Below are 19,850 nucleotides of genomic sequence, written 5' to 3'. Positions count from 1 at the left end.
TGGAGATGCGGGGTATCGATCCCCGTACCTCTCGCATGCTAAGCGAGCGCTCTACCATCTGAGCTACATCCCCGCCACATATTTTCTACGGGTAATAAAATATAATAATAAATTTTGAATTGCGAATCATCGGAACACTCGAACTGACGCTCTCAGGTTGTGCTATGCTTGCTCTTTCATCAGTGAAATAAAGAGAAAGAAAACCTGAAATCCCCAACGAGCAAAGCTAAGTAAATAACAAATATATCAAAAATGATTACCAGACACTTACTAAAGCAAGCTTCAACCTGGCGTCACTTCCTCTTGAATTCTAAAACTTCTTCTCCTTTGTTAACTAAATCTCTTCTTTTCTCGTCTTCTTCTTCTTCAGAATCACAAAGCCCCACCACTGCTTTCGTCGACGACAAGGTTACCGATCAATATCCCACTAGCACCTCCATCTCCATTGACCGTTCCGACCTATATAATCAACCTGGTCCAACTTCTCATCTCATACTCGTATTTTTTTTTTTTTTGCGGTGTTTCTTCAGATTTGTTTTCTTTGATTTGTATGGTTATTATGGTACTCTATTGTAGAGCATTCTCATGAACCCACATCGGATTCTGAGCTTGTCAAGCACCTTAAAGGCATTATCAAGGTGCCCACCAGTTTATTTTTATTGCTTTTTAAAATGCAGATACTATGTTTGTTAAAATACCTATGTTTGTTTCTCTTCAATTTTTTTTCTTACAATTAAATAGATTTTTGTTGATGGATTGATGAAAGACGTTCACTTTCACCCTAATATGGTTATCAGGAAATGCTGTAGCTTGGAACTTAGATACATGTGATTTTGAAACTCTTTTCAGAAATGGATGCAAAAATTTTCATTATGCCATCAATGAAAAGTATGGTTTTGTGCTGTTGTTATTGAAAAATTTATTGGAAGTTGTGGATGGTTTTTCAGTTCCGAGGTGGCCCAATCTCAGTGGCAGAGTATATGGAAGAAGTTTTGACGAATCCCAAGTTTGGATTCTACATTAGTCGAGATGTGTTTGGAACCGAAGGTGATTTCATTACGTCTCCTGAAGTAAGCCAGATGTTTGGTGAGGTAAATGAGTTTCTGTTGAACTTTGGAATACTTGTGTGATTGAGTTACATGGAACTTGTGAAACCTATATGTCATTTCTAAGGTCATCAAGGCAGTTAGGGAGTCATTGTACTGAAAGAGCATTTGTAGTTGTTTGATATTCAATTCTGGTTACCTCAATTGTTAATTCTTGGTTGATTGCTATCTGAGGAAATAATTTAACCCTTTTGATGTAATACCAGATGGTTGGTGTATGGGCCATGTGCCTTTGGGAGCAAATGGGACGGCCAAAACAAGTGAACCTAGTTGAGCTGGGTCCAGGACGAGGAACTCTGATGGCTGATCTTCTGCGTGTATATCACCACAATTCTGATGATTCTAGTGAAATAAGATAGTGCTTTAGAATTTTTAAGTTATTCGGTTTTTATTGAATAAGCATGCCTATTCCTTGTAGGGTGCATCAAAGTTTAAGAGCTTCACAGAATCGTTGCATGTACACTTGGTAGAATGTAGTCCTATGTTACAGAAGCTTCAGCATCACAACTTAAAATGTTTAGATGAAGACGATAGCAGTGATGGTGTTGAAAAAAGGACCATCAGCTCGTTGGCAGGGACACTTGTGTCATGGCATGCTTTGCTAGAGCAGGTTCCATCAGGATGTATGTAGTTATATTTTAAATTTCCTTTAGTTGAATGATAAGTTTCAGACTTGTATTGTTTGAATGGAATGAGTTCTTAATTTTATTTTAGTTTCACATTTTTGGGATAGCAGTTTATTTTCTTTTTCCAACATTGTAAAGTGACAGTTTGCTTTTTCTCTGATTATCATTCATGTTTCTTTGTGATGTTTCAGTGCCATCAATTATCATTGCCCATGAGTTTTACGATGCTCTACCTGTGCATCAGTTTCAGGTTAGTCTTATTGGTTCTCTTGGTGTCACTCTGCCCTAAAAAAAATGGTGCAGGTTACAGTTAATTAGTACTTGTGTAATCCATTATTTGCATAAATCTGATATTTAGGATCCTTTCTGCAGAATGCTTAATGCATTTTCTTTTCCTGAACTCTAAATAGTGTTCATTATCTTTGAATTTTTAGCTATTTGGATCTTGTTTTCTTGATTTCCATATTCCTTCTCTTTCTAACTATTCTTTCACTTGTACTAGTTGATATTACTCAAGCTTCTTATCGACTTACTTTTTAGAAATATTAAAATAATTTTATAGAAAGGATAGGATAAATATCACTGAAATATAATGAGAGAAGAACAGAAAAATACAATGGGCTGAGCTATCTCAGTTTGTTTCTCAACATGGAGGTTGCAAAGTGATAACATGTTCTCTGTAATTTTGGTCTCATCTTCTCTATAATGGAAAACTTTACTGTAAGTTGTTATATTGCTCTAAGTGTGTAGCCAGTTTCTAAGTCATAATTCAAACTTTTACTTTGTATTCATCCCATAACTAGAAGAAAGATATTTCAAATTACTCTCCCTTGCTTTATCTTGTCATTGGTTTTTGGCTATCATATTCTTTGCTTTTCTCTTCTCACCAATCAGTCTGATTGACAACACCTGCAGAGAGCTTCTCGTGGCTGGTGTGAAAAAATGGTTGATGTTTCGGAAGATTCAATGTAAGCATTTGTAGTTTAATCTTAGAGATATAATCCTTTTGCAGATAACTGTAGATTGATATTTCTTATGTATATCGATTAGGTTTCGTTTTGTTCTATCCCCACAGCCAACACCAGCAACTCTATATTTAATGAAGCGCTGCAAGTGGGCTGCACCTGAAGAAATAGAGAAGCTTAGTCATATTGAGGTTTGCCCCAAAGCTATGGATTTGACACATGCTATTGCTGACAGAATAAGCTGTGATGGAGGAGGGGCCCTGATTATTGACTATGGCCTAAATGGTGTCGTCTCAGATAGTCTGCAGGTGAAGTCTCTTACCATTGTTTTCGGTGCAAGTGCTTCCATTATGTCTGTTGGACTGCATGGTTTATCGATGTGCTTGTAAACATTTTCAATTATCTGTCCACAAACTAGTGCATTCCTTCATGTTCTATTTTATTTCTTCAAACTTTCCTCAGGGATAGAAAGATTGCACTGTTGACCGAAGGTTTGCATTCGTTGGGTTTACTTTCACTGCACTGAAAACTTTGAGTGCTGGTTTGATTCAATCTATTACTCTAGACCCTTCTATTCTTTCCCTTACTACATCTGTGCAGGCAATTAGGAAACACAAGTTCGTCAACATACTCGATAATCCCGGGTCAGCTGATCTCAGTGCATATGTCGATTTTGCTTCCATCAGGCACTCTGCTGAGGAAGTGTCAGGTATGGTTATACATCATTTTGGATTTACGTCGTTTCTTTTAGAATTCGAGAGTGCAGTTAAAAACAGGATTTCTAAAAGAAAAATAGTGGAAACTTGTTCATTTATTACATGACGATTTTAGCAGATATCTCTGTCCATGGACCAATTACTCAGTCCCAATTTCTTGGTGCTCTCGGCATAAACTTCCGAGTGGAATCATTGCTGCAGAACTGCACAGATGAACAAGCTGATTCCCTGAGGACAGGATACTGGCGTCTGGTAGGTGAAGGTGAAGCCCCATTTTGGGAGGGACCTGATGAACAGGTGCCCATTGGAATGGGTACTCGGTATCTGGCAATGGCCATCGTGAACACGAAGCAAGGTATTCCAGTTCCATTTCAATGAAGTTTGAATTACAGCATGATTTTTAACCTTTTGTATTCTGCATTTGTAAATTTGTAACAAATGCAACTTTGAATACTTCTGCAATGCTTGTGTGTTTTGAAAAACCTAGTTCATTTGGAACTCTTTAAAAAAATATTAAGGGTGAAATTTTTTAAAAAAAATAATTTTATAAATTATTTCAAATAAAAAAATAATAATTAAAAAAATGAAATCAAACTTCTCAGAAAAAAAAAATTAATTTTATTAATTATTTTATATAAAATAGCAATAAAAAATATAAATCAAATCATGGATAAAAAATTTTAATTAAAAAAAAGAAGAAAAAACAAGTTATAATCTAAAGAATAAAAACTAAAATTGATAAAAAAAATTAAATTAAATTTAAATTTGAAGAGTTGAAATTAAAAGAAAATGATTTGAAAAAAAATAATTAAAAATTAAATTTGATATAATTATTAAATAATAAGATATTTTTAATTTTTTTTATAATTCTTAAAAGCTGTTTTTGATCCAAAACGAAAATAAATATATTTTTTAAAAATCAAATCTAAATCTTCAATTAGAGAATATTTTCATTAATAAACTTTTCAGAAGCTACCCAGATGCAGGAAAGGTAAGGTGGGTACACCCATAAGGAAATAATTTTTCCATTATTCCGCGGAATGACTCGCTGATACTTAGAGAGTTGCTCACCCTCGTTCAAAGAGCAAAGAGAAGACTAATAAGAACCATTGGATGGGTAATGGGTTCATTCAATCCTAGTCGTTAAAGTTAAAACTTTAATAAGTGAGTTACCATAAACTAGTATTATATTTTACACGTTCTAGATGTTCTTAACACTTTAATCCCAATACTTCATTTCTGTATTATTAAATTTAAGCCTGTTTGTTTTGGTAGTTTAAAAGTAATTTTTAAAAAACATTTTAATTTTTAATTTTTTTTATTAATTTTCAAATTAATATATTTTTAATATTTTCAAATCATTTTGATGTGTAGATGTTAAAAATTTTTTTTTAAAAAATAAAAAAATATTATTAACATATATTTTAACACAAAAAAATTATTTAAAAAACAATCGTAATCACACTATTAATTAAATTATTCCTTGCCTCTAATAATATAAAAAGAGAGCAGAAGTACTGAGAAGAGTTCAAGCCACCAAAACAGCTATGGCACCGTCTTATTCTCGAGTCACTTGGCTTATTAAGCTCTTGTATGATAAAAGAAGAAAGATTAGCTTAATTATTTGATTTCTAGTTTATCAATTTAAATTTTATAAATTTAAAATATTAAAAGTTTAAATAGTTATTTAATTTCAGAACATATAAAATTAATTGAGATGTGAATAATATTTATATTAATAAAAAAAATAAAAATGGGATTAGTAATAATTTGTATCTTGATTTTGTTTTATAATTTTAACTTTTCAATATTAACTGAAATTCAATATAAGGTGAAAAAAATAGTTTTTTATTTTTTTATTTTTTATTTTTAAAATGAATTTAAGGAGTTAGGAGCGAGAAACAAATAGCTAAAAAATAAGTTTTACCACTAAACCAGCTGTCGTGATATTCCAGTCAACTTAAAGTCATCAAAAGTGGTAAAAGTAGATGTCACGTTGCGTCACATCATCCATCACTTCTCTAGTTTTTTTTTGTTTTTTTTAATCATTTCAAAGCTAGGACGTGCCATCTAGGCCCAAAAAAATCAAACTTGGCGTGCGCAGACCAACTCCTCTGCTTTCCTGTTTTGCACAATTTTTTAATTTATTTTTAAACCATCTTATTTTTTTTAATTGAAAAGTCATTCATTTTTTAATTTCATTTCGGTTCCATTTATATTTATGTCATTATTAATATAATATTACATCATTATTAATTTTAAAATTTATAAAATTAATTAAGATATATATGAATATCTACTTAAATAAAAAAAATCATTTAATGAATTTTTTTTTATTTTAAAAATTATAAAAAAATATTTTTTTATTTTTATTTCTAATAGAAATATATTAATATATTGCGTTATAATCTATCATGTAAATTGAAATAATTATTTTATTTTTACCTTACAAGCCTCAAATTGATTAAGTGTTATCAAGAAATAAAAATATTCTCCAAAACTATAATTTATTTAAAATAAAATAAATCATAAGTAGTTATTGTCAATAAAAGGAGTATGTTTTAAAATATTTATATAATAAGAGATTTAAACTTTATAGAAGTAAAAAAGGTGTTTCACCCCCTAAATATATGGTATATAATTTGAAAATTATTTGATATCCTTAAATTGCATATAAATATTAAAAAACAAGGTTCATTGAATGAAGAATTTAATAAAAAAATTTGTATCCATGAATTAAATAGGTTTGGAATGGTCTATATGAATTTATAGAGAATGCTTATTATGTTATTTAAAATTGTGTTCGAATTAATTTTGTTACAAAATCCACCTGAACGTTAATTATTAATTTTTATTGATAATCTTACTTATTCAGTGCATTGTGTCCAAGTTTGGTACATCTTACGTCTATTTATTTCTTGTTAAGTCAAATTTATTTAAATCATTAAATCAAAGAAGTATGCTATCAATTCATTAGAAAATTCATCAAAACTGTGTTGAAAAGTGACGGATCATGATTTTTCAAATCAATCTCATTTAAAAAAAAAAATGCATGAAAGTTATAATTTAATGCAGAGTCGAGCGTCGGTCTCAAAGTAAAGGTCATTGAATACATCATAAAAAATATAAGGAGTAAAAAAACCTGGTTTTCATTTACTTAAGTATTTTCTCATTTTTGTAGTATGACTTATTTGGTATTTGTTTTTCTTTTATAAATTTAGTCAATGACAATTTGATTCTTCTCTAAAAATTCATTCTCTTAAAAACTATGTAAGAAAAGTTGAATTTTAAATTGTACTTAAAAAAAAAGTATTGTATTCTAAGAGTTCTTTATGGAATCTGAACACAAAAAAAACAAAAATTCAATTAGAATGATTTTATTACTAAATTCATTTAAAATTTGGTAACATTAGTCAATTGTTATTTGATGAATTTTTCAGCTTTATCATAAATATAAATAAATAATCATCATAAGAATGAATTCAAAATAATTATATTTGATTAAATAATAATAATAATCATTGTTAAATATCTAATAATATCATTTAATTTAGTTTGATTTGATTTTTAAATGATTTGTCTAGAATCAAACTAGAAATAAGTAAAATCTAATTTAGTTTGAACTATAGGTGAGTGAGAAATTCACTCGACTGGGCCCATTTATTTTTTAACTTTTATTAAAAATAAATTTTTATGGAGTTGTATTCATTTTTAATATAATACATGGATTTTTTATCTTATAATTTGCAAGACATACATGATTTTATAAGTGAAATTGAATTTTAGAATCTAATTTTTGAATATTTTTTAATTAGTTAAAAAAATAAATTAGGTTGATAAGATATCCATTGTATCTGATCTGATAGGGTTAGAGGTAGAGTAGGGGGAGAAAATTTAGATATTAAAGGGGAGTGGGTGAGAAAAATATTGGCTCCAACTTACCCCTTTGTTATCCCTACTTCCATCTCTAGATATTAACTTAATCTCTATAATCAAAATCAATAATTAAACAAAGCATTAAATTATACTATTTTTTTTTATTGTAATATCTTATTATATTTATTTTAAACATATTATCAATTAACTTTACAAGAATAATTATATATTTATAACATTTGACGGTGGTGCTATTATCATATGATCAATGTAAAACCCAAAATAATTTATATTTTAACACTTGACAAATTTTTTTATATAATAATATAATGAAAATAACTTATTTCTTTTAAACTAAGATTTCAAATTAATGTTAATAATAAAAAAGTAAATTATTTTGATTTAGAGGGCATTTGTTTTGCATAAAATATATAATGATAAAATGCGATGGTGGTGAAATGATAATGATTGAAGTTACTACCAGCAATGGAAAAAAAATAATGATAGTTACGACAAAATAGAAAAAAAAATGGTGGTGATGGTGTAATATGAGAGTGGTGATTGTGATGGTAATAAATATGAGATTGTGGCCTTGGGGATGGTGGTGGTAGTCATTGTGATGATGATGAATTATAGGTGTGTGGTGGTAATTAAAATAGTTGTTCAATGTCCATAAAATACTTATAAAATTCACAAGTTTAAAATATTTTTTTAATAAATGAACTAAAGAAGTTAATTATAAAATATTTTATATAAAATATATTTTTTAAAAAAAATATTTTTCTATAAAATATTTTTTATTTGCAAAACAATTACCCTTCTAATTTGTTATTTTATTTTTAAAGATAAGTTGAATTTTATTACAAAAAAACATGATATCAAATATATGATTTTGAGTTCAAATTATACTCATAAATAAACTAGTGTAATTGTTTCAAAGAGGAGCTCCTATCGCACATATAATAATCATTGACGATTAAATATCAAAAAGTAATTTAATTTTACATGTCTAATTTTTATCTTAGCACATTTAAAATTAATTCTATATGTTTCAAATATCTTAATTTAATAATAAAAAAATAATTAAATAAATAAAAAATTCATTACACATAAAGGATTTCAAAGATCATACAATATATATATATATATATATATATATATATATATATAGACACACACTTGACCCGCGCGATGCCGCGGGTCATTTTTTTGCATAAAAAATATTACAAAAAATAATAATTTAAAAATCGTGGGTTTTTCTGTAAAGTTATACCCAAGAATCTTAGGTTTGGCTATAACGCCTGACCTAAAAGTAATATTTATAATATTAATAATAAAATTAAACTTGCATGACCTAAGTTTAAGTGAGCCTGTCTGCAACACCGCACCCAAGAATATTGGATGTGAGTCTGGCTATAAGATCGTGTTATAAAAGTGTGATAATTAAATAGATTAATTAAAAAAAAACAAAGAAAAAAAATCAACAGGAAGGAAAAAACCAATGAAGAAAAAGAAAAAAAATTGTATTACTTGGGTTAACCCTTTAAACCAGGTTATCCCGTAAAACTTGAGATTCACGTCATGAAAGTTTGATAACTAAATAGAAAAAAAAAATGACGGTTTACCCAGAATTAACCGGGTTAACTAATTAAACCAAGTTAACCCGTCAAACCCAAGATACGTGTCATAAAAGTATGGAAATTTGATAATTAAATAGAAAGAAAATTAACTTTAACAAACTAAACTAAATGAAAAAAATAACACGTCAAATCAGGTTAACTCATCAAACATTAACAAACTAAATTAAATAAAAAACATTCATTAAAAAAAATTAAAAAGCAAAAAAAAAAGAGAAAAAAACAGCTATATAATATAATATAATACAATATAATTATAATGAAAAAACATGGGGAAAATTTAAAAAAACGAAAAAAAAAACGTGGGGAAAGCTAAAGCTAAAGCTAAATTCTCAACCAACTCAATATTAAAAAAAATAAATTCGACAAAGATAATTTAAAAAACAACATGTGGGGGAAACACTACAGCCAAACAAAAACCATGTAGGGAAAACACTGTAGTAATCCATAATTTTTTTTTTTGAAAAAAGATACAAAGCTAAGTTCTCAACCAACTCAATATATAAAAAAACCGACAAAGGCTATTTAAAAAAAGAAAGAAGAAGAAGTCAATTTTGGGTATAAGAAATGAAAAAAAACAACATGTAAAAAAAAGGAAACAAAAGCGAAAAAAAAAACAACACGTGGAGAAAGCTATAGTGTTTTAAAGAAAAAAAATACTATTTAAAAAAAAGAAGTCAATTTTGGGTAAAAGAAATGAAAAAAAAACATGTAAAAAAAAGAAAACAAAAGCGAAAAAAAAAAAACGTGGGGAAAACTATAGTGTTTTAAAGAAAAAAAATAAAAAAACTAAATTTTCAACCAGCTCAATAGTAAAAAAATAAAATTAACAAAAATAATTCTGAAAAAAAAGGAAATATGTAAAAAATGACAATTGTGAAAAAAAGAAGAAAAACAAATAAAAAAATAAAAAAAAAACATGTGGGGAAAGCTAAAGCTAGATTATCAGCTATCTCAATATTGAAAAAATAAATTTGATAAAGATAATTAAAAAAAAAACATGTGGGGAAATACTATAGCAATCTATATTGTTTTTTTTTTTTTTAAAAAAAAAACTACAAAGTTAAATTTTCAACCAACTTAATATAAAAAAAAATAAAATCTACAAAGACCATTTTGAAAGAAAAAAAGAAATAAAGAAATCATAAAAAGAAAAAAGAAAACAATGTATGAGAATATTATAGCAATTCATAATGTTTTAAAGAAAAAAAAACTACATAGTTAAATTTTCAACCAGCTCAATATTAAAAAAAAATTTAGTAAAGATAATTTTGAAACAAAATTTTTTTTAAAAAAAAAACAAAAAAAAGAAGAAGAAATCAATTTTGGGTATAAAAAAAAAACTTGCTGCAAAAAAAAAACATGGGTAAAAAAAAAGAAAAAAAAATGTAAAAAAAAAAAGAACTGATGTAAAAAAAAAAAAAACTACAGTGGCTGCTATAGTGAAAACACCACGCATTTTAGAGTTCTTTAATATATATATATATATATATATATATAAATCAGAAATACCTTTGATGTAGACCTTGCGCAAGATTGACAGTCAAGTACAGGACCACCTTTTGGCCTATCGTATCATGACGGCCAGTTTGATCATACCGGCCCTGCACTTGCGGCGTGTTGGGAGGTCATTGGTTGTTTTGGAACTATCAATTTTTAAAATCTTTTGATGAGATTCGAGGGCTACACACACACACACACACACACACATTTAAGGTTGAAAGACCTGTTCATCTCCGCGTTTTCGTGGCTTACCCGTTGAATAAATTGCATACTCTCCCAGTCAGTCAACGATGTAGTTATTTTTTAAAATTTATTTTTAATATTATTATATTAAATTAATTTAAAAACATTAAAAAATAATTAATTTTAATTTACAAGTAAAAATATTAAATTTCTTAAAAATAATGTTTCTATGCGAAAACAAACAACTTTTTAATCAATTTCTCAATCATTGCTTTATTGTCTTGCTTTTCTATGTATCTTAATTTTATATTGGTAGATAGATTAGGCGTTTGTTAACAATCTTTGACCCTTTCTTAAATTATTTAATTGACAGTGACTGGTCAATAATTAGATTAGAATAAGAATTATAGAATATGCTTGGGTGGTATTTGTTTTTTGCTGTATTTGTTTTCAGTGTACAGCCAAAAAACAAATCAAGGCTGTACCCAGCCCTGGCTTGCTGGTGGTGTCTAAAATTTATTTATTTATTTATTTTTGTGTTAATGACAGCTATAAATATTATTTTATGTGGATAAAGAATCGAAACTAATCGGGTGTAACCTACCGGCCATAAAATAACAATATAATTCAGCTTGGGGTTAAATATTTTTTTTTTTGTCTTAGATTTAATCTATTGGTTACTATTACGATGAACACTGAAAATTTGCATGATTATTAATTTTAAAACTTATAAAATTAGTTAAGGTATGTATAAATTGACCTAGAAACCCATATTAATTATAAAAAAAAATCACAACATAACTTATCTTAAATGAATTTATTATAAAGATAAAAAAAAATTCATAATCCATAACTATATATAAAAATATGAAATAGATGATTAGAAAATAAAAAAATATGTATTCAAGATAATTTCAATAATAAATACTAAATATATTATATTGCTTTAAAAAAACTCTACGTGCAAAGACTGAAAAGACTTCTACTCCATCTAAGAAAAATAGTTATCTATTTATTTTTTACATATGACACAATACTACTAGTAGATAAATTCAAAAGAAACTAAGAAAAAGACTAAGAAAATTAATATAATTAATATAAATATATTAATTTTATTTTCTCATTACATGTTTATTTATACTCACTATCATATAAAACCAATCAATTATCTATAAAACATATATACTAACATTCTATGTAAATCTTCTTTCTTCTTTTAAAGGATACATAGAATGTTAGTATATATGTTTTATAGATAATTGATTGGTTATATATGATAGTGATTTTATTATGCAATACATATAATTTTATTTATAAAATTATTCTTTATTTTTAATATTCATAAATGTTTGGTTAATAAGTTTAGAGTAAAGATAAAATCATTGGGATGGAAGTAATTTGTTAAGAAAATTATAAAGTTTTTATAATTATAAGATTTATTTTACATTAAAGCATTATTTCTAAATATTTATAATTAATACTCTATTAAAATAAGATATTAATCAGAGTTGTTTAGACTAATACATATTATATTCTTTCTGTTATGAAAGAAAATAATTGTTCTTATAAAATAAGATATAAAAACTACTTGAAATTAATATGTAATTTATTTACATAAGACTATGACCTTATTTATACCATTTTCTTAGAAAAGATGATAGATAAATTATTATTTGCTAAAAAAATTTTCTAGTAAAGGAAGAAAAAAAACACACCTCTGAAAGTCTTGCTAAAGGAATAAGTAAATGGTATGCTTAAGAAGTCTCAAGCACTCATCTTTATTTATTTTGATTATAATTTGCTATTTGTTTATGTTCTTATAGCAATTTTTTTCTATGAAAGTGGACAAGATTTATATATAATACACGTTATGCTGGTTTTAAGTGAATAATTTAATAATAAAATCCTACTATATGGTTTTAAGTGAATAAGCCGTGCCTTTATTGGTTATCTATGAAAGGCTATGTCAACCAGTTAAAGTGGTATCGAAATGTGGTGAAGGTTGATTGGTAGATCATCATATCGATATGTGCAGCATCACATATGTATGGACTATCTATATACTATATTAGTGACTCGTGCTACACTAGAGACCAATCAATTTTTTTAATGTATAATAGGAATGTTTAGATAAAAGTAGTATTTTAAAAAATAAAACAAAAATAAAACAAGAACAATCTCATGTTTGAGTTATTACCTTTATCGGATCTCATAAAATCAAATAATGTAATAATTTGATTTAAATCGTATACAACGATAATAGATGAACTGTACAAAAAACATTTGGTAAAAATTAACTAAAATAAACAAGCCATTGATATCATACTCGGAAAGGAGAAAAAAGAAACGATCACTAGAGACTCACCATCATCCCATTGTGGACATCACTCACCACTAGAAGAGCTTGTTGAGATGATTCAAATCCCACTATAAAAGGCTGTATGACGACATCGAAAGAAGTCATATGGGTCGCTAGAGTAACGACTCGGAAAAAGAAACCAAAAAACAAAACAAAAGAAAGTGATCATTCGCCTATATTCAATCAATCAATCCTATTTAACTCTTGAACAAAATTCATTTTTAAAAATAAATTTATTAAAACAAATAAATAAAAATACTCAATATAACCCGATTATATTAAAAAAGCAAAGGATGCAAAAAGTTGGAAAACAAAGAGAGCCCAACCTCTAATTAAATAAAATTTGAAGGATAAAACTGAAAAAAATATTAGCTTTAAAAAATAATAAATAAAACAAATTAATCCCGACTGAATCCCCTAAAACAAATTGATCCACCCAACACGTGACTTAAACCTTGGACCAAATTATAACTTGGGCCATATTTATAATTATGATTTTGATTTTAAAACTTAATTAACAAGTTTCTTAACCATTTTAAAGTCACATTTTCTAGCTAGCTCGCAATCAATAAAAAACGTTATTTGAACATCATCCTTGCTTAATCAAATGAGTATTATATAAGTTAGGCATTGTATTTCATTTTAACATATATATCTTGGATCAAATAAATATGTTATTTTCTTTAAGGACCAAAACGTTAATGGTAATATAAGTGTTTATATAAAAAATAAATAATCACATGTCATTTAATCAAGAGGAGTAGTTGTCTACTTTGTAAATCGATTAAAATAGTTGAAATTGACATTGAATCAAAGAAATAAAGATTCAAGATATTGATTAATAACCATTTCCTATTAAGAACAAGAGTGTTCAACATATTAATGTTTTCAAACATTGCAATATAAATAGAATTCTAATACATAAACTTGCTAGGAGAAAATGCATGTGAATAACAAGTATGAATTGTATTAGGATTCAAGTAATAAAATCCTAATATACCATAAACAATTTGTATAGGATTATGAATAATAGTTTTCCGGAACTCAATCTTTGTATCATTATAAATAGGTTATCTAACAGCTGAAAAAGATGGTTAATCCAATATATATAATTTCTTTACAATCTTTTAATAAATTTATCTCTCTTTACATCTTTACACTTTATCTTTCTTGGAACTCATAATTGACTTTCTCAACTTTCTTTCTTTTATCTTTATTGCTATATTCTTTGGTTTACTTAGTTTGCAGTGTTCTAGGAATTACTCTTTGACCTTTTAACATGTTAAACCAAGTTAAGAATTCCATAATTTGTTTGATTTATGTTGCGATGTCGCGGTCACATAAATTAATTATCCTAGCTTAAAACACAACACATAAGATAGTATAGAGCAAGCAAGGGGTCGATCCCACGAAGAAGATTTAGTTCAAATTTTTATGCTATACGTTATGCAATTAAGGGGTTTTGATTTGTGATGATCTAAACTATGAAAGAAATTAAACTAGCAAACAAAATCAATTAAAACCAAAATTTATCAAGAAAATAAACCTTAGTCGCAAGCACACATCCACCAACGGAAATTAGAACCAATCCTTGAAACAAAACTTCAATTTATATTCTGAATTTTTATCTTTTTCTATTGTTGGTTAATTAATGGATTCGCCGTATAATTAACCCTAACCAACAAAAAATCACAATGTCCGCATTAATGATTTAGTTCAATGGTAGCCCTAAGAACTAGATAAATTGATTGATCTCTTGACAATCAAGTTATCCGCAACTTGTGTTCCTTTGTTTGAGTGTTCTTCCTAAGTTTAATAATGTAGTTTCGCCATAATTATCAAGCTTAGTTGCTTCACAAGTTCATATATCACAACTCTGGTTTTGATATCAAACTCAACAATAGATTGTTCACAATAATAACTTAGAGTCCGCTCTAGCAATTATCAACAACAATCATAGAAAATATGCATAGAAAAACAATCATACTCATTCATAATATAAATTGAAAATAAAAGGAAGAATAAATCTCATGATTCTTGAAATCTGAAGGTTTGTTGTGTCCTTACAACCAAGAAAACGAGCTTAGCTTTGCATATCTATGTAACAACTACCCCTAAAGATAGAAGAAAACATTATTTTTGGTTTGTAGAGAGGAGAGTTTGTGTTTCTTCACTTCTGGCTGCTGCCCCTTTCTGCCCTCTTTCCCTTCTCTCTTTCTTTTTATATGCTAAGAAACCCCAGTCCTTATTTTCCTAAAAAGAAGAAATAGTTTTGCATTAAATCTTCAAGATTTGACTTAGAGGAGTTAAATTGATGAAATAAAAACTTGGACAATGGTTTAGATGCTTCGAAACATAATTTGGACATGTTCCTTTACGAAACTTGTTTACTGGTAGAATTCAGCTGTCATCATTGAAAATTAATATCTTCCTCATATGACATCTTTTTTGGCTGGAATTTTGAGTGTTGATACCTCTTTAAGTCAGGAATCCAACAAAATTGAGTTTTCATCAATTGGACTTCTGAAGCTCCAGATATTGAATTTTGAATGGGCGAAGGTCAACATTGACAGACTACGAGATTTGACTTTGAAGGATGCGATTTCCATGATCTTTCTCTTTTTATTTTTCTTGCATTAAATTTACAAAAAGGTATAGATGTTAGATTTTTAGTGACACTCAAATCACTTCATTTCAACCTCTAGAACTCAAGCTTTGCATAAAACATCGACTGAATGTCAAATCTGTCAATTACCTTCAATTTACTCCCCTTTGCATCTTTCATCCAAAAGTGCCTTCATAACATAAAAGAAAACAATATCAAGAATATCAAGACATTATATATATATATATATAACATGGGTAAAACACTAGTTAAATATGAGTGAAACTATCGAATAATATGGTTACATCAATTTATAAGACTATTACCTATTTTCACTCAGAATTAAATTTCTAATTGTAGTTTCTCTTCATTATAAAAAAGGAATGTATAACAATTAATATATTGATCAAAGAATATCATTAGTCAATCAACATATTAGCAATAATAGTGGGACTAGTTTTGTTATTATACTAGTGAGGTTATTGAATTGATCAATATATTCGCACGCCTTGTAAGACTAATTCGTTAAAATAATGAAGTAGCGATCATGCTAAAAAAATAAACTGGTAAAAACATGGTTATAATTGTTGATGATTATTTGGTCCATACAACTAAATAAAGAGTCTAAAAAGAAGTCACCTCACCAATATAGAAGCTAATGGAGCAACCTCCGTCAAACATACCATATGCTTTTCCATGTCTAATTCCCTATATTAACAAATAATTGATTTTAAAAAGAACCATAAAGTCACATGTTGTCCGTAACACTCCCATCTTTCCCAACATTGTTTGCTTTATGAATTTCTAGTGAATACATTTGTATTTTTATACCTCCATTATACCTTATTTATATTTTTTAGAGACTTGACAACATAATTATATGGTCACAATTAATATGGTCAAACTCCAATAACCAGTAATACTTTCTTATGAAGGTATTTTATTAGAACTTAAATTCATCCAATGTTGATTTAATGGCTATGTAACTAAAGATGAAAATTATAGCTACAACAACTTACAATAACAATATTATGGTAGTTAACAAAACCATACAAGCTATGACCAATCAACTCAATCAAATCTTTAACGAGCTCAAACAAAGTTGATTGGGTACTATTTATAGCTAGTTTCTACATGACAATTCTTAGGATATATTTCCATGAAACAAAATTCCAATAGGAATGTTTAGAAGTTCTTTTCCTCATCTTGGGAAGCACGTGTCTATATAATATGTACCATAATAAGCTCATCCTAATTTAGACACGATAGCCCACGAGGTACCACATACCTTACAAGTCTATTAGTAGTCCCAATCAAATGACCTAGCCACCTTATGTACAACTAACTCAACCTGTACTTAGGTGGTTTAGTTTCCTATAATCTACTTTTTAATAAGGAAATTTTAATTTTTGTATACCCTTGGGACTTGTTATTGACTAAGAAAAAATATAAAGAGTTGATAAGGTTAAATTAGCCCAACACTTAAAGGAAATAGAGTTGGACGTTGGATATACAACCATACTTGTATATAATCATCCATATCCTAAATGGATTGACATGCTATATTCAATTCTTAAAAAACTCATGATAGCTGACTTCAAATAATTTTATAGGGAGGATAACTAGTCAACAAGGGACATCAACAAGTATAGTAATCAACATGGAAATAATGTTGTTAATACCTTTGTAAAACTGATGTTATTTGGTTCAGCATAAATTATAACTATCTTTTACTAGTTTACTATAATACCATTTAACTTCACTAGTAGTTGAAAAGAAATGGATGTATTTTTATGATTATTTTTATAAAATCATACTAGAGGTAACACTAACTCATTTAGGTATGATGGTCCAAGACACAAGAGAGTTCATAGAAAGTTATGCCTTTTATTTCAAGACTCTAAAAGTCAAGTTTTTTTTACTCATAATAGAGTAAGAATGCATTATGTTAATTCTGGAAGGAATGCGATAGAATATCAGAAAATGATTTATAGGGATTAAATATTCAAATATTTACAACCTTATAGATGGCATTGCTTAATATAAAAATATATTATAAAAATAAGCAAAAACAAAAGCTATTTAGAGGCATGCGGTCACGATGATACATTTAATGGTTGATTTAAACTTTGATATGGAGTTTGAAGAAGTTCACCAATAATTGATATTATTCGTAGAATTATAAAAAATTAAATACATTTGAGATTGTTATATTAAAAAAGCCCAAATAAACCAAATAAACCTATTAGTAAATAAATAAAAGTGACAAAAAATGGCCAATAAAAAAAAAAAAACTCATTTGACATTGAAAGAGCATAATAGATATTTTACTAATTGATGCGAGCTACAAGGAAGAATAGATGGATAACCACACAAGAATCTTGGCTACCTTGTCATATAGTGAGGGTTATGGCACTATATAATTAAAAACATGAGGCATTGCATGAATCCTGGATACCTGGCCACATAATGATGGTTGTGGGGCTCATACAATAACTTATTGTCAATAAGTAGTTATTCTTTTAAATAAAGTAGATCACCAAGTCAAAGTGAATATCCTACACTTGTATGTTTATTGTTTTAATTCTTTTGTTTTTACTTGCTTTATAGTTTTCTTAATTGGTTAAACAAAGCTGAGAATTTCACATTCTATTTTACTCGCAAGGGCTCCACTGGTGATTAAGTTTTGAATTATAATTTTTCAAGGAAAAAACTAATAATAAGTAATATATTAAGCAAACAATCTCATATAGAGATCAACATAAAAAAGAAGAGATATATCTTCGAAAGTTAGCTGCGAAAGAAGGAGAGAAAATTAGGATATCGACATAAGTCATAGAATGTTAGTTGGTGCCATGGCTTCCCCGTCTTTGAGGAGAGCTAGCCTCGTATTGGATACAAACACGACTGTTCTTAGCCATGAACGATCCTATTGATCTGCCATTTTCTCTACTTGTCAATTCCAGCTGCTCAAAATCAAAGCTTGTGACTTTTTTTAATCACATGATCAGCCCCTGTCACCAGTCGCCGTCAAGCAATAATACGTTAAGATATAACTATCTAGGTGGTGGTCCAGTGGTAAGAGCTTGGGATCAAGAGGTTTGCTCCCTCTGTGGTCTCAAGTTCGAGCCCTAGGTTGCTCATATGATGGTCACTGGAGGCTTACATGGTCGTTAACTTCAGGGCCCGTGGGATTAGTCGAGGTGCGCGCAAACTGGCCCGGACACCCACATTAAACTAAAAACTAAAAAAAAGAATAATACGTTAAGATACGTACACACGGTGCTTTCTAATATCCACATGGTTCACCACTAATACGTGCAGGAAATGAGACGTTTGAGAAGCTTGGCACAGTTGGCTCCTCAACAAATCTTGTTGTGTATCTGACTACAGTTTTCAACATGAAGGGTGGTTCATGTTCTTGTTGCTGCTGCAAAAGAAAACTCTTTCGGTCTGTGGTTGTGTGAGTTACAGTGTCCAGGCAGAGCTCCAAAAGACTCAGCAGCATAAATTAGTCATTTGATTGCTTTTGACTTTTAATACTCAAATGATCACGACCACTGCAGGTATCTTGACAAAGCTGCAATCATTACGACAATAACTTTTTATACTTGTTAATTATATTTTATAAAATAAAAATTATTTTACTCAAACACGAAATAATGAAAGTTACTCAACTCTTTCAATCCGTGGTTCTCATTCTAAAACTTGCACTTGTTTACTTATGTCATGTTCAGTGTTTCATAAGAAGACTTCATTTAACAGCACACAATGTTTTTATTCAGACACCACGAATTGATCTGTCGATAATTTATATATACAATTGTTTTAGTATTCCTGTCTGCACGGAGTTCCTGGCAGTAAATCCAGTGAAGATAAATTTCTTTTATTTCCCAACGACGTCAAGTATATAATTATTACGGCTGCTCTTTTCTTATACTACGCTTTTTGTATCATGTACTATATATCTAGTATGAATTCCCATATTAATTTGTTTTTTCATCTGTTTCGATTCAGGGAATGGTGGCGTTAATGCCAACAGCAGCAATCCCCACTCTGCACCCTCCAGAGTGTGCGCCAGGAGGTGCGTTCGCCTTTTTGGTAATCGGAGCTGGTGGCATACGGCCCTGCAACCTAGCCTTTGGAGCAGCTGATCAATTCAATCCCAATACTGTTGATTTGAAGGAATCAACTGGAAAAGACCATAAAATATGCAAGGAATCTCATTTTACACTTGCGTGGTGATTTGAAGTAAGACCGGTAGATGTAGTATT

The 19,850-nt window shown here is 28.6% G+C and overlaps 2 protein-coding genes and 1 non-coding gene across 4 annotated transcripts; 2 read left to right on the top strand and 1 right to left on the bottom strand.

Moving 5' to 3' along the window:
* TRNAA-AGC (transfer RNA alanine (anticodon AGC)) lies at window positions 1-73 on the bottom strand. Its single transcript has one exon. It is a non-coding gene; the product is annotated as a tRNA-Ala (tRNA).
* Window positions 74-117: 44 nt separating this feature from the next.
* LOC118031834 (uncharacterized) lies at window positions 118-3,967 on the top strand. Of its 2 annotated transcripts, none has more exons than XM_035036329.2 (10): window positions 118-475; window positions 577-638; window positions 948-1,091; window positions 1,313-1,423; window positions 1,525-1,729; window positions 1,924-1,982; window positions 2,648-2,700; window positions 2,783-3,005; window positions 3,298-3,406; window positions 3,529-3,967. In XM_035036329.2, exons 1-10 carry the CDS (start codon window positions 253-255, stop codon window positions 3,789-3,791), a joined length of 1,452 nt encoding a protein of 483 aa, XP_034892220.1. In that variant the 5' UTR covers window positions 118-252; the 3' UTR covers window positions 3,792-3,967. The 2 variants fall into 2 exon arrangements, with proteins under 2 accessions (XP_034892220.1, XP_034892221.1); XM_035036330.2 differs by having other exon boundaries at window positions 120-475; window positions 3,532-3,967.
* A 14,923-nt stretch (window positions 3,968-18,890) lies between these two features.
* LOC118031881 (protein NRT1/ PTR FAMILY 2.9-like) lies at window positions 18,891-19,850 on the top strand (the record flags this gene model as incomplete). The annotated part of the gene is made up of 2 exons (XM_073405541.1): window positions 18,891-19,039; window positions 19,575-19,850. Coding segments are annotated over 2 exons (396 nt in total), but the record flags the coding sequence as incomplete, so codon positions are not given.

Source organism: Populus alba, chromosome 17 (genome assembly GCF_005239225.2).
Source record: "Populus alba chromosome 17, ASM523922v2, whole genome shotgun sequence".
Classification (NCBI taxonomy): Eukaryota; Viridiplantae; Streptophyta; class Magnoliopsida; order Malpighiales; family Salicaceae; genus Populus; species Populus alba.
Note: the sequence above shows the minus strand (reverse complement) of the source record. Positions and strands in the feature narration are given on the sequence as shown.

Excerpts from the sequence above, each read along its gene's own strand:
- LOC118031834 (XM_035036329.2), top strand. The coding sequence starts at position 253 with ATGATTACCAGACACTTACTAAAGCAAGCTTCAACCTGGCGTCACTTC. Across the intron at positions 1,730-1,923 it reads AGAGCAGGTTCCATCAGGAT|TGCCATCAATTATCATTGCC; the intron begins GTATGTAGTTAT and ends GTGATGTTTCAG. Across the intron at positions 2,701-2,782 it reads GATGTTTCGGAAGATTCAAT|GTTTCGTTTTGTTCTATCCC; the intron begins GTAAGCATTTGT and ends TATATCGATTAG.